General features: G+C 36.7%; 1 protein-coding gene across 1 annotated transcript in view; it reads right to left on the bottom strand.

Moving 5' to 3' along the window:
- Positions 1 to 15,132, bottom strand: part of LOC142348178 (sodium/calcium exchanger 3-like) — a 69,213-nt gene that overhangs the window by 43,954 nt on the left and 10,127 nt on the right. Inside the window, exons 6-11 of the mRNA XM_075399419.1 lie at positions 9,097 to 9,195; positions 8,230 to 8,338; positions 7,654 to 7,759; positions 7,098 to 7,231; positions 6,440 to 6,529; positions 5,538 to 5,776 (exon numbers count right to left, since the gene is read on the bottom strand). Of these exons, the coding sequence (XP_075255534.1) occupies positions 5,538 to 5,776; positions 6,440 to 6,529; positions 7,098 to 7,231; positions 7,654 to 7,759; positions 8,230 to 8,338; positions 9,097 to 9,195 (777 nt within the window). The remainder of the gene's footprint in view (positions 1 to 5,537; positions 5,777 to 6,439; positions 6,530 to 7,097; positions 7,232 to 7,653; positions 7,760 to 8,229; positions 8,339 to 9,096; positions 9,196 to 15,132) is intronic.

The following is a 15,132-nucleotide window of genomic DNA, read 5'->3' as shown; positions in this document are numbered from 1 at the left end:
TAGTGTCAGGTACAAATCTCAATTTTTTGTAAAAATTTAACCCTAATTGGATGCCTAATTGAATAAACGTCCTGAAAAAAACGACGAGTCTATGAAAATGGCGGTTAAAAAATGTTGCCTATGGCGGTCATTAAACAAAGGCAAAAAGAATCAAGACCAGTGTTCAATCTTGTCACTGCATTTTTTTTCTTTTTTTATCATAAACGGTTAAGGTAAATTTTTTACGTTCATTAAACTTAAAATTATGTAAAAATTGCATATTTTGCCTTAAACATTAAAGTAAAACACATGAGTTTCAATTTAAGTAGAGTAACGTGAAAATAATGAAGAAAAATATTGTGACTTATTTATAGAGGATCAAAAGGAAAGATGCGAACACAAATTCCGATGCTGACAATAGATAGAAAATGGGCTTATTTTCAGTGGAATTAATCTGATTGGTATGTTTTTATCAAGATAAAGTTTTCCGACCCACTGATGGGGCCAGTTGTGAGACCTATAGCATTGTTTTCGATACGTTCAATCTATTTTCTATTGACCTTCCAAACAGCGTTTTTTATCCTGAAATCACTGAACTTGGTCCATGACCCAAAACAGTTTTTGGCCAAACCAACTTGGGCCCTGGAGAGGGGTTCCGGCAAGACCCAACTCAATGGTCTGAAAAAAACTGATTGCTACTTTTTTCTGGCCAATTCCTAACTTCGTCGGTTTGTTCTAGACAAAACCAATATTTTGGCCTGTTCAGCCTGGCATAGGCAATGACTGTTTCATTCGTTTTGTCCAGCCAATAATCACTTTTTGTTTTCTTTGATATGATTGTTTACCACTTTATCTCAGTCTATTTGGTCATTACAATCACCAAAGTGTTTAAACATGTACTGCGTTGACTGTTTTTTTTATAAATACCGACCCATCAAAGGCAACAGACGCTTATTCCTATGGGATAATACTACTTCACAAACTTTGTTTTGGAACTAACAATGCTATTCATGTATTTAACTGTAACTAAGGTCTTTTCCGGGTAAACTGGTGATGACTTAAAATACGTTGAGGTAAGTATTACTTACTTCAACAGTAAAAAGAGAGTAAAATTGTTAACTTTACGTTGTTTTTAACGTCACAGCTTCTTTGCACTGTGTATATATCTGAAAAAAAAATTGCTGGAAACTTGTGGAAGATTTTTATTAGCACAATTTTATATACTATGTTTCTGTACAGAAGTCACATGACTGATCAGTTCAATTTTTGTTGTTTCTTACAATGTAGGTCCATCGAATAGGGTTAAAATCAAAATGAAAAAAAAACCAAATGATTTCAGCCTATGTGCATTTTTGGATGCTTCATGTTCTTTTGTGGGACGGAACTTTCTTTTATGGACGTTGTTTGGATTAAATTGACTATTTAACTTAACGTTATTGAAAAAAAAAAACAAATTAAAAACTTTGAAAGACTACTCAAGAAATTTGAGGTTAATTTACCATAACAAAATTAAAAGTAACTCATGGCGAGGTTAAATTTTAACCGCACACTAAAATAAGTTCGTATTAAATGAATTTAGTTAAAAGTTTATCTTAACGTTGTTAACGTTTATTTTTTAACTAAACTCTTTGTTATTGTCAAGTACAAAAACTCACCTTTTTGTAAAACTGTATCACTAATTGGAAGCCTAATTGATTAAGATTAAACGTCGTGAAAAAAACGACGATTCGGTGGAAATGGCGGTTAAGAAATATGTAGCCTGCGGCGGTCATTAAACAAAGTAAGGGCAAAATAGATTGAGACCAGTTTTCGATATCTTGTCTCTGCATTTTTTTATTATAAACGGTTAAGGTAAATTTTTAAAGTTTGAGGTAAAGTAAGGATGAATTAATTTAAGTTAAGGGAAGGTTGATTTACTTCAACAGTTAAGGAAGGTAAGAGTAAAATTTATTTGATTTTATTTAGTGTCACAACCATGTTTATTTGCTGTGGATTTATTGCTTAAGAACATCTGTCGCTTACATAACCACAATTGTTTCAGTTTTTGTTGCTAAACTATAAGTGAACTGGTGAAAGTCTGAAAAACATCGTTTACAGAAACAGAATATCAAGGAACGTTTTTATCCATTCACTTCCACATACCAACGAGCGCTGATTGCGCAAAATTGAACAGTACAATTATACTTCATTCTGATAAAGTTGACCCATCGAATTATAGGGTTAAAATAAGAATGGAAACATAACCGACTGATGCCGGCCTATGTGCTCTCAAGCAATTGCCGGCAATGTTTATTCTGTAAACATAACGGACTAACGTCTGAACAAATGTGAACGAGAGCAAATATTACATCACGCAGAAGAAATCGAGGTCGTGAAAATCAATTGTGAAGACAAAACGATCATGCGAAATTTGGTTAAAGAGAGACACATACCCCGGGTTGAATTTTTCCGCCCAAAATGATGTAAGAGTGGGGCTGCAATGGGAGGATTTTTTAGGAAAATGCAGCTCAAAACTCTTACGTCTTTTTGGGCTGCATTGGGCTTCCAAGGGGGGTAAAATAGTGTAAGAGTGAGGGGGTAAAGACAAATTAACCCCCCACTCTAACATCTTTTTTGGTCTGCCAAGGGGAGTAAAACGATGTAAGAGTTCGGGGGTAATTTGTATTTTACCCCCTCACTCTTACACCATTTCCCCCCTTTGGAAGCCCAATGCAGCCCAAAAAGATGTAAGAGTTTTGAGCTGCATTTTCTTAAAAAATCCTCCCATTGCAGCCCCACTATTACTTCAATTTACCCCCCTTGGCAGCCCAACTCTTACATAATTTTACCCCCCCCCCCTGGCAGCCCAACTCTTCCATCATTTTACCCCCTCAATCTTACATTGTTTTAGCCCCCATACCTGAAGACTGCCAGTCTTGAACCCACAACCTCTGTACCCTCAGCTGCGTCGCCTTATCCTCCAGACCATCAAAGCTTGTCCAACTCTTGACGGTCTATATATATATATATATATATATATATGAATAATACTTGTTAGAATTGCCCCATCTCAACAAATTACCCCCTCACTCTTACATCGTTTTACCCCCTCAGAACAAATTACCCTCTCACTCTTACATAATTTTACCCCCCTTGGCAGCCCAACTCTTACATCATTTTACCCTCTCTGGACAAATTACCCCCTGACTCTTACACCATTCTACCCCCCTTGGCAGCCCAACTCTTACATTATTTTACCACCTCTGGACAATTTACCCCTTAACTCTTACACCATTTTACTCCCCTTGGCAGCCCAACTCATACATCATTTTACCCCCTCTGAACAAATTACCCCTCACTTTTACACCATTTTAACCCCCTTGGAAGCTCAAATCTTAACTCATGTTACCCCCTCTGGACAACTTAACCCCTCACTCTTACAACAATTTACCCCCCTCAGCAGCTCAACTCTTTTATCGTTTTACACCCTCTGAATTTCAATCAGGGGGGAGAGGGGTAATTCCTGAAATCTCCTCCCATTGCAGCCCATTGCAGCCCACTCTTACATGGCAATTTCAGTCCTGGGTGGGGTAATTCCTGAAAAGTCCTGCCATTGCAGCCCATTGCAGCCCACTCTTACATGGCAATTTCAGTCCTGGGTGGGGTAATTCCTGAAAAGTCCTGCCATTGCAGCCCATTGCAGCCCACTCTTACATGGCAATTTCAGTCGGGGGGGGGGGGAATTCCTGAAACGTCCTCCCATTGAAGCCCATTGCAGCCCACTGTTACATGGCAATTTCAGTCCGGGGGGTATTTCCTCAAAAATCCTCCCATTGCAGCCCAACTCTTACATCATTTTACCCCCTCTGAACAAATTACCCCCACACTCTTACATCAATTTACCCCCCATAGACAAATTACCCCCACTCTTACATCAAAAATGGAGGATTTTAGGGAGCACATTCGACTCGGGACGTTTACAGTGACTATTGCTGCACTGCTTTCATTGCGACTGAGAATTTTTCAAACTTCGAGGAGAAGCCGAGCAGTTGAAAAATTTCGCGAAAGCGATAATAATAATATAATAATAATAACAATAATAATAATAAAAATAATAATAAGAATAAAAATAATAATAATAATAAAAATAATAATAATAATAGTAACAATAATAATAATAACAATAATAATAATAATAATAATAATAATAATTATAATAATAATAATAATAATAATAATAATAATAATAATAATAATAATAATAACAATAATAACAATAATAATAAAAATAATAATATTAATAATAATAATAATAATAATTATGGTTCCAGCGTAATCACATCGGAACAGCAATAGGCCTACAGTAGCCTGTTCTCAGCTGTCCTTTTTCTCATTATTCCCCACATTTCAGACTGATCTTTTAATGAGCAGTATTGCTCTTTTTTTGGTGACTAGAGCCACTTTTTATGCGTCTGAAACTTTAACGTGGTGTAATCATTGCAGCCAACATTGGTCAGGCTATGGTCAACCTGAACCTATGGTTAAGTAAGAGCTCATCCTCACACAGACAGCTTCACGGAGGCAGGGGATTGAACTCTCAATCATTGCCGTGTTAACCACACACCTCACCTCTCGGCTATCACGCCACACATATCAACCGTGCGCTAATGTTCCTATTCAACATTGTTTGTGGTTACAGCAGCTGCATAACTGACGCCACACTGTCGTGATGCTAAATTTGTAGTCTAATAACGAGGTTTTAAGCCACGCAGCTGTTGTTTTCGCAACGAGAATTGACAAATAATTACGTCAATTTTTGTCCGATAGCACGTAATTAGTGGCGTGATAGCCGAGAGGTAAGGTGTGTGGTTCACACGCCAATAATTGAGAATTCAATCCCCTGCCTCCGTGAAGTTGTCTGTGTGAGGATGAGCTCTTACTTAACCATAGCTTCAGGTTGACCATAGCCTGACCAATGTTGGCTGCAATGATGGTACCACGTGAAAGTTTCAGACGCAAAAAAAGTGGCTATAGTCATAAAAAAAGCAATGCTGCTCATGAAAAGATCAGTCTGAAATGTGGGGAATAATAAGAAAAAGGGCAGCTGAAAACAGGCTAATGTAGGCCTCATGCTGTTCCGCTGCGAATACGCAGAAACCACAATTGTTATTTTTTATTATTATTTTATTAGGAATGCTAGCCTGACTGGTTACAGGGAAGGCTAAAAAGGGACAGCTTCGGCCAAAACACTTGAGACTTGTAGACTTAGGACTAGAAGCCTAGTAAAGCTCTTAGAACTATAAAAAAAGCAACTTAACACTCTCGGGCCTCACGGGTGCTTTTCTTACTCTCATTTCTGAGGACAAAAAGTCAGATCAATTGGTCGAAAAAGCAATAAAGCAGAATCACATAAAAAAGACAAACAGGGCCAAGAAAATGGCTACTAACTTCCTTATTAATAATGGAGCCCATACATAGCCCTACAATGACATATTTGCTATAAACGAAAATTGAAATTTTTACCACAGGCCAAATTTTTGTACAGTTTTTTAAGCTTCTAGGACAATAATGTTCCTAACCGTCATCATTTATGATAACAACTGTGCACACAGAGTTCCTTCCAATTTCTACCACAAGAGGGCGATTGCTCCCGGTAGTGACATGCTCGTCTACCATATTTGAATTGTTTGTCACGTTCTCGCTTGCTCTCCTATCTGCTCGATTCTGATTGGCTGAATTTCTGTCAACTGACAGTTTTACGAAGAATGTCTCGTCATCTTCGTCGAGACTGTCGTCTATTATGTCGATGTCAATAAATCTAAACAATATTTTAGAATTACAAGAGAGAGAATTTGATCGAATTTTGAACTGATCTGCATTGAAACATTTGTCACTCCAGATCAAGCAGACATAAAAGTGCCCAGTTCAGGACCCATGGCCCGACAATAACTTTTGACCAGCATAAGTTTTGAAATTGCACTGTACCCCTCTTTCCATGACTTGGGTGTGATCAGGGGTAGTGGTTCATGAACCTGACCCATAGACCCGATGTCGGTAAATTTTTATTTAAAATTAAAGAGCTGAAGAAGTTCTTCATATTTTCTTTCAAAAACTGAAACGTCAGCTGATAATTCAAAGTCAGTTTGTTGTCCAGAGGTTTTGATACCATCTAAAAAAATAGGTCAAATTTATTTCCAAACTTGAGCTAAGACGTATGAATTACGCATTTGATGAATTGATTACCAAATTCGCTTGTAGGATTTTGGTAAAGCTGATGTAAGGATAACATATTTGTCGAGACTTCATGCTACTTTCAAATTAATTCTGGGAAATGTTTATCTTGAAAGATTTTGCACGGATTGGTTAAAAAAATATAGCAAAATGATGTTTTCTCGTGCTAGATCTTTCTAGACTTTCGCAATATTTTTTTCAAAATGACCACTTGACCTCGAGTGTGGAGGAGAGTGTAATACATAGTTACTTTAATTTCTCCTGTGGTTCGAACACCAATGTGTCTTTCCTGGCCACAAAGTCAGTGCCTCCCTCTGCTGTCCCATTGCATGTCTCGTACCTGAAGGAAATCAAGTCAATTCTAAACTTAAATTATGCTTCGAAAAAAAAAAACATTTCTGTTGAAAATTGTAACCGAAAGTATTGAATGGCTTAGGATTGAGTTAACTGAGGTAACCCCGTGTTATGTTTTCATCCGACAGGGTGATTTTGCAGGTTGTTTTAATTACAGAGCTTAAAAAGAGTTCTGTAGAATACTATTTCCTTCATCTTATTACGAAGTTTGTTAGGTCATATTAGAGATACATAATGATTGTTAAGTCACCATGAATCCAGTTCAAAAACTTTATTATACGATGAAGGAAGCCGTTTTTGTGTTTTTTATACTCGCTAGAAAAAGGAGTCATTGAAAAAATCCAGGTCACAGGCGTAAGGTTTACCCAAATTGCTCGTACCAAACACGGCAAGGGACAAGAGTGTAAATTCAACATCTCAACTCCAAATCAGTCTTAACTTATAGATTTAAATCTTCGACCAGAAACAGCACTATACCGTACTAATTATGATTATATTTCACTTCAAACCAAGAAATGAAATCTGAACAGAGAAAGTTTTCAGTTATACTTGACCTAACAGATACCCGCTCCCCCATTGCCCCACTGCGTCTCACCCCCACTTTAGCCTTCTTCTCCCCTTCGTAAATCGACACCGATGGGGTGCTGAATTCCACAATACATTTCGTGGGTCTTTTTGAATGTCTTCCCTAAATTTCAGTAGAATTAATATTAAAACATCTGGCTGTAAAAATTGTTAATGATTTGTTGACGTTTACAATTTGTTTGAAGTTTTGATTGGTAATATTTCTACCGAAAGCGTATATAATGAGATAAGGGCTACTTCTTTTTACCAACCCTCTATTGAATAAAGTGTAAAATGTAAACAAAGTTAGCTACAAAACTACGAAAACGATTATACGTTTCAAAAACGTACGGAATTATCTGCTTATTTCCTTGGTCGCATACAAGTAAGATGCATCACATTTCTCACACTTTAAAACGATGATGCAAAAGATGAAAAAAAGGAAGATTTCCTAAAACATACTGGAATTTTACTATAGTTTTCCCAACTGTTGCATGTATGCAATAAAATGGACACCGGGAAGCAAATACGTATTATGTCACTCACATTTGCTTCCTGATTGGCCGGGTCGTCTGAGCCATGTTGATCACCCCCACTGACTTCCCTACTTAGGGAACAGGTAGACATCTTGGAGGTTATCGAGTGCGTACTTCTGAAACATGGCCATCAATTAGCTATCAAACATAACAAATAAAGTTGCCAAAGTGACCTTGAACTAAGTGAACTCATTAAAGTCTCGATAAACATAAGGATTTTAATTCTCCCTACCATAAAGCTCAACAACTTACCTTTCCTAATTTTTGCGAGCAAAAGTTCTGCAGCATTTCTTAAATTTTTTCTAACAAAGTCTTAGTTTCATTTTATCAGATTGATATTATTTCCAAGAATTATTTAAAGCCCACTGAAATACCAGTTGTGACCAGTTGTGTGAGAGAAATACACGGTCTCTGTAAACATATGGACCAAAATTTAAACTTTGACGACATTCCGAAGAAACCCCGGTGCATATTTCGGTGATATTAGATGATATATTGGATGTAATCAGGAGTCTCATATTGAAATATAGATTTATCGGAAGTAGTATACTAATTTCATGTCCCAACTGCCACTATTGGCTCCTACCGTGTGATGCTACGTCGTGATGCCCTGTGATAAGCTCTGCTAAGAGGGCGTTCCTCGTGTATCTTGTGAGCCACAAGAGCTGCTGCCTCCTCGGCTGTCAGGTTCTTTTCTGAAAATGTCATTAATATCTTAATATTTTAATATAATTAGGTTCAAGGTTATGAACTTAACTATATTAATATATTGAGATATTTGCTGAATTTTGTGCTCACAGATTCTACAAAGCACATTTCAGTCCTTATTTTAAACTGAAAAAGCATGCCGAGCATCCTATTTTTTGACATGAAAAGTTTATGATCATGCTTAAAATGCATGATTGAAAACCAATGTTTCATTTCTGAATTAGCATGCAAGTCAGATCCGGGAAGGTATCTTTCTTTGACTTTTAGCGGCCCCTATAGTTTTCATCTTAACTTCATTTTAACCGATTCAGTCTAATTTCAGTGGAAAATTAACTGTCCAGTACCGATTCAGAAAGAATTCTGAACAGAAGATATGTAAATGAGATCATCTCACAATTTCGTAAAATTTTAGAACTGAGAAGATCCCATGTTCGATTTTCAGTGGAATTTCAGGATCAAACATCTGTTAAAAATTACTAACTCAGAGGCTAATCAGAGTTGCCAACTGCTTATTTTATGGGGACTGAGAAAATGATCGAATTTCGGAACCCATGTTTCCCTCTTTAATGAGTACGAAAGTAAAGAATAAATTTTGTTCACAAAGTTATGAAAAAATTGTTCATTGAAGAGAAAAAATGGTTTTGGCAATGCTCTGCAAATCCGAGGTTTCATTGTTCTTGTTTCATTTTTTTTTTCATTTTGATCAACTGCTATCTGATGACGTCATGATGACGTATTATCTTACCATCAACGTCTTTCATCATTTGGGCCACTTTGGTCTTGTCCACACTCATTCGTTTGCCCAAGTGCTGGGGTGCGGGCATTGAAAGGTACAAGCCATCGGCTAAAACAGTTAGCTGGATTAATTGCGCGTCGTTTGGAAAAAATTTCAGTACACATTTTCATGATATTGCGTGTTTGGATTGAGAAATAAGAAATTTTTGAGGTTGGACACCCAACTCGATGGACACGAAACCCAACTAAGAAACAAACCCGATCGAAAAGTAAAATTTACTAAATACTCATTCCAAAAGTTTAATTTCGCAGTTCTACAATCAACGCTATTTTAATTCACCGCAATAATTTAGATTTGTTTCATTCTAGCAAGAGCAAAAAAAACACACAAAAATTAAAACTCAATCTCTCTTTCATCAACAACTTACTGAGAGGAGAGCAGCTCATAGCTGAAAAGTGAAAATAAACAAGGAGGCTCGTTAATGTGCGTTGGCACATGATGTTCCGACCCGAGCTCATCTACATTTTTGACTTAATTGTCAACCAAATGAAGAGATAACAAAAACAGATGTTTGAGTTCAAAAAACTCTTTACAAAACCTAACTAATAATTGAATTACATGATGCCATGCCTCATTAAAACACTCACAAGACCTGCCATTAAAAAGACTACGAGAAAAAACATAAACAACAAAATAAGCAGAAACAAAAACTTCAAGACAAAAACTCAATATCTAAAATTAAAGACACCTAGTAACAACGTCAAAATGTAATCAAATAAAATTATAACTTCACAAACATACTTTTTCCTAACTATACAGCAGATCGCAATTTTCCTTAATGAGAGTAGGCAACAAGTCGACAAAGAGAAGAAACAATGCAGCGAAAATGTCAAAATAATGTCAAACAATGTCAAAATGCAACCCTAACTGCACAAACTTCTTTTATCTTAATTATACAGCAGCTGGACTTCTCCTTAATGAGGTAACAAGTAAAATAAAAAAAGATGAGAGAGGCGAAATTCAAAAATCAATCAACATTTTTAAACCAAACAATTTCAAAAGTCTTAAAAATCGTTAACTTATAACGAAATCATTCAGTAGGAAGGAAAAAGTTCATGTAATTACTGAGACTGACTTACAATTCACGAAAATAGGTTTATGGTTGGTTAACGCTGAGAAAAAATTCCGAATATTTTTTAAAGTCTTAACAGCCGTTAGCTGTCCATTTAAAGCAGTAGATAGTTCACTTAATGCTCATTACGAAACCTATTGCACTTCTAGTCAACGATTTTACGCCATAGGACTCCAAAAATTTGTAAAACTTAAAAAACAAAAATCAAAATTTCCATTAAAATTTCGAAAACTCAGAGCCGAGTTTGACCTTGAAAGAAAATTTTGTTCCTTGGGCTCCATTTGACTGTAAAGGAGGTTTGTCATCAATGGAACCTCGATGTGAACAGTGACTAGGCTCTAGGTGACTTAGAAAAACAAAAAAAACATAAAACTTTTTCTAAAAAAGGAGCTATCAATTAGAATTCGATTTTTTTATAGTAAAGATCACTATGAGAACCAGTCTATTTATTGCCTTTGGTCTACTAGAGACGAAAAACTGATCCATTTTGTGGCGTGAAATTTAATTTTGAATTACTAATTTATTAGACAAAATCTTAATTTGAACGAAAATACCCCTAAAAGTGAACAAAATCATGCCAAATACCACTTGTTCACACAAAAATTTAAACCTCGATAACTCCTCGAATAAAACGAAACCAACAAAAAATCCTTTTATTTTCGAACTCCACGCGGGAAGAGCTTTTTAATGATACCACTGGCATTTCTCTACGATGAATATATCGATCGGCCAAAATTGTCTGAACAAAAAACCCATTTGATTATATAGTTCCTTCCCCCACAAGTGGGGTCGGAACAATCAGTAATCTGATTATATAAAATATATACACTTTTTTGTGATCTGATCTGAATTAAACGCTCTGTTGATTTTTCACTTGATTTCAACAGATCAGATTAAGTTATTTCCACCATATCGATATCTAAGCTGTAGTGCTCTGAGCAAACAAGAGCAAAATAAGGTTGGAGTTCATGGGCAAATGAGAAAATTTGTCCTCAAATTAATATAAAAAATCAATATGTTTTCGAATAAAGACTTTGTAACACGCTCCATTAAAAAATTTTTGTCGCATTTTTGCCAAATCTTACAAAATAATTAATGAGAAGCATAATTGTTCACAATGCCAGATCTTGTCATCAAATTAAGCTCGAAATACAGATTATAAAAGCTAGGTGTGCAAAACTTTTTATCTGATGTCTATATTGATATACATGTTTATAGGTTTCGTTATATATTTTTGTGTATCAAAGCCTATTCAAGAAAAAAATAAATTTTTGTTTAAAAAAATTTCTTTGCAAGCTGTCTCTGCAATAGGGCAGACATTTTTGGCTACGAGTTGAAACAAAATAACCGAAAAAGTTTGAGAAAAAATCATCTTTCACTAAAGAAACTTTCAGTTTTTTTGAAGCAAATTTACTGTTGACTTGTTATTTTAGTCGCATACAGCAGAAAGAGAGAGAGAGAGAGAGAGAGAGAGAGATAGGGAGAGAGAGAGAGAGAGAGAGAGAGAGAGAGAGAGAGAGTCCAAACCGCCAGGTGGAGGAGGGTGGACAAAGGTGACCGTTGTATTTGGGTTGTCTGGGGATGACCGAGGAGAGGTGTGTCAAACTTTTAAGATTAGGACCCCTCGCGCCATGAAGTTATCTGCTCACAACAGTTTAGATGAATCGAATACTTACAGACTAAAAAAAACATGAGCTCTAAAAGAGTTGATCAGCCACATAATGCCCTGCTGCCCTAACTGTTCAACTCGACTTTGAGGACAAAAGTTGAAAACGATCAGACGAAGAATTGCTTTTAAAATCCAGGGCCAAATTATTTGCAACAAACTTTGTTTCTTTGTTTGAGACCAATAAAAAACTTGTAGAGCAAAGTCTGTCAGCAAATATAAATTGAGGAATACTAAGTATTAAAGTATGAGTTTTGAATGCATGTATTGATATCTCAATTTATTTTTATGCTGTTTGTTTTTTATTTAGCTTTGATTTGGTTAAAATTCAGTTGAGTGGGATCCTAACAATTTTTTTGTTCTATTTTAACAGTATTTCCAACAGTATTTTTCGAAAGCGGAAAATCAGTTCCTAAAAATAACAAGTCATCAAATATAAAACAACTTTTCTAGTGATCAGAAACAACTGTGGATAAACAACGCACATCACGTGCAATTGTAGCTCTCTTATTGCTCATATTGCTCAGTTGAGTGAATGTTTTGGTTATTGAGATTTTTATGGCGTCAAAAATTCAGAAGCAGAAATAAAGGCAATATTTCACATGTCAACAAAATTTTCATAAACAGAGAATGTTTTATAAAAACAAAGAAAGAACAAAAAGTTGCCTGCTTTAAAAAAATTTGGATAAAATGTTGCAATTTCAGTTTTGCGTAGTTGGTCGATTTTCATTTTTTAGGTTTCTACGTGGAACTATACAGATTATCCTTTTCTGTGATATGAATTGCGGTTCCGCTGCAGCACCGGTTGTTTTTCCATCCACTGTCTAATTGTCAATTTTAAGAAAACATTTTACAACAGCAAATTTCAACTGTAAGCAACGCTATTTCATGTCTGCTATTTCATTTGTTTTGAAACAGTTGCACAAGTTATCTTATTTGTTTTATGGCTTCCTCTTGTTTTGTTGAACGACTGCACTCACCAGATTCCAAATTTTGTCATTTACTTATTAGGTTAAGAAATGAGTGGCTGCTAACAATTTAAGAACCGCTGTCTGCACAGTTGAGTTGAAGATCTCTTTGACCAGTTTTCTAGAGTGTTTTGAACCAGAAATAAGCCTTAATTTTTGTTAGAATATCGATCAAACTATATTCTTAAACTTAGTGAGAATTAGAAAGAAAGTTTGACTTACCAGATTAGAAAGACAAGCAATATGACTTCGATCAAAGAAATCATATAAATGAATCGTCAAGAAATGGCGCTGAGAATCAATATTCGGTTCAAATTGGCGAATCTAGATAACTATTATTAGAGTTAGATTAAGTGATGTAAAATCTTCCCAGCATGTATTAAATGATGATGATATCTCCGGAAGTGTGAATGAATTCTTAGAAAAGTGCAAATGCATTCCATTTATGGTTCCCTTTGCGACTGATTTGCAGAAGCAAACCATATTGGGTAACCTTTGCGACCCCCACTATAAATCAAGGTGCTAAGATTAGTTTTGTATCTTGACTTTTTCACACTGATAATGGGTATATATACAGCTGATTTTTGAGTCCTTTTTCATCCCCAAATTCAAATCACCATCTTGATCTAATAAACAGATCTCTCCTGTAAATCTCTAAATTCTACTGTAAAATATCATTTTGTTATTCTCTCATTTTTGAGAAATTAATTCTTTTACTTAGTTAAAAAACGCTTTTTATTCCGCTTGCGAAAGTCCATAATCCAACAATTTTCATAAAATCACATTATATTGCATGCTATAAAAAAGTTAACGGTTGAATTAAGTGAAAATAATCGTTCTGTTGAAATAAAAACAGAATTTTACTGCCTTTGATAACATTCAAAGTGCTTGAAAAAAGTCCAATTATGTTTTTGCTCACCAATGGATTTTGCGGATACCAATATTGGAAAACCAATTTGTTGTTGACAGTCATAATCATTTTCTGCTTAGTACCTTTTCTTTTCACAATTGTTTTGCCTGTTCAAACTTCAATGGATCAACAGACAGTGAAGCTGCTGACCTACACAGGAAAGGCACAGGACTTTCCAATCTGGAGCACAAGATTTGTGGCGATGATGCAGACGAAGGGACTCTACAAATCACTACTGGGGACAGAGGAGCAACCCAATGAGCCTGAGTCACTGGCCAATGGGGCAAACAATGATGACAAGAAGAACCACAATGTGCTGAAGGATGCATATGAGAAGGAAGTTGCAGACATCAAGGAGAAACGGAACAATGTGTGATGCCATCTGGCACTGACTCTAGATGCAACAACCCTCATGCTGATGAGACATGACTGTGTGGGAGATGATGGCATTGGAGATGGAGCAAAGGCTTGAAGTTTTTGCAGGAGAGATTTCAGAGTGTGGAGACGCCGACAGTGGTGACTTTAGTGGCACAGCTTGCTCGACTGCAGCTCGAGGATTCTGAGGGTTTGGACAGCTTCTTCATCAGAGGACAGGAGATGCTCACAAGGCTACAAGAAGCAGGGGAAGCAGTCTCGGAGACCCTCTTCAACGCCTTGGTCCTCAATGGTCTGCCAATGAGGTATGAAAGTTTTGTTATACAGGAAAGCTTCAACCCGGCAACGAACTTCACAGAGTTGAGGAAAAGGCTGCAGAACTTTCATGAGAGCACGGTGCATAGACACAAGGGAAAAAGTGGTTCAGTGGCAATGGCAGTGAAGCGTGACTTCAAGAAGTGACCCAAGAAAGGAAACTGCTTTGTGTGTGGGATCCATGGACACTTTGCCAAGGACTGCAGGAAGAAGAAGACAGCACAATGCAGCAAGTGTGGTGAGAAGGGTCACCTAGACAGGGCATGCATGAGACAAAGAGATGGAGGCAAACATGAGTCAGTGGCAATGGGTCCAACATTGGCTACACCAGACGAGGAATGCTGGGCAGCTCTTACCCAGTGGAAGACAGCAGGCATGCTAGTGGAGAGTGGTTGTACAGATCACATAGTGACGAACATCGATGCGTTTCTGGACTTTGTGCTCATTCAATCAGTGGTCAGAAATCCCAACGGAGAGGCTTCCAGAGTGGTGGGCAGAGGCTGTGTGAGGATCAGCATACCCTCAAACAAAGGGGAATTCCAATGCGAACTCAAAAATGTTCTGTGTGTGCCGGACTATTCTTCAAACCTCCTATCAGTCTCAAGATGCACGGAGTGGGGACATAGCTTCACTTTCGAGAGAGGAAACAGCTGCATGAAACTCCAGAAGGGAACTCGGG

The sequence above is a fragment of the Convolutriloba macropyga genome, chromosome 10 (assembly GCF_964194025.1).
Source record: "Convolutriloba macropyga chromosome 10, txConMacr16.3, whole genome shotgun sequence".
NCBI classification, from domain to species: Eukaryota; Metazoa; Xenacoelomorpha; order Acoela; family Convolutidae; genus Convolutriloba; species Convolutriloba macropyga.
The sequence above is the reverse complement of the archived record's forward strand: the minus strand, read 5'-3'. Positions and strand labels throughout refer to the sequence as shown.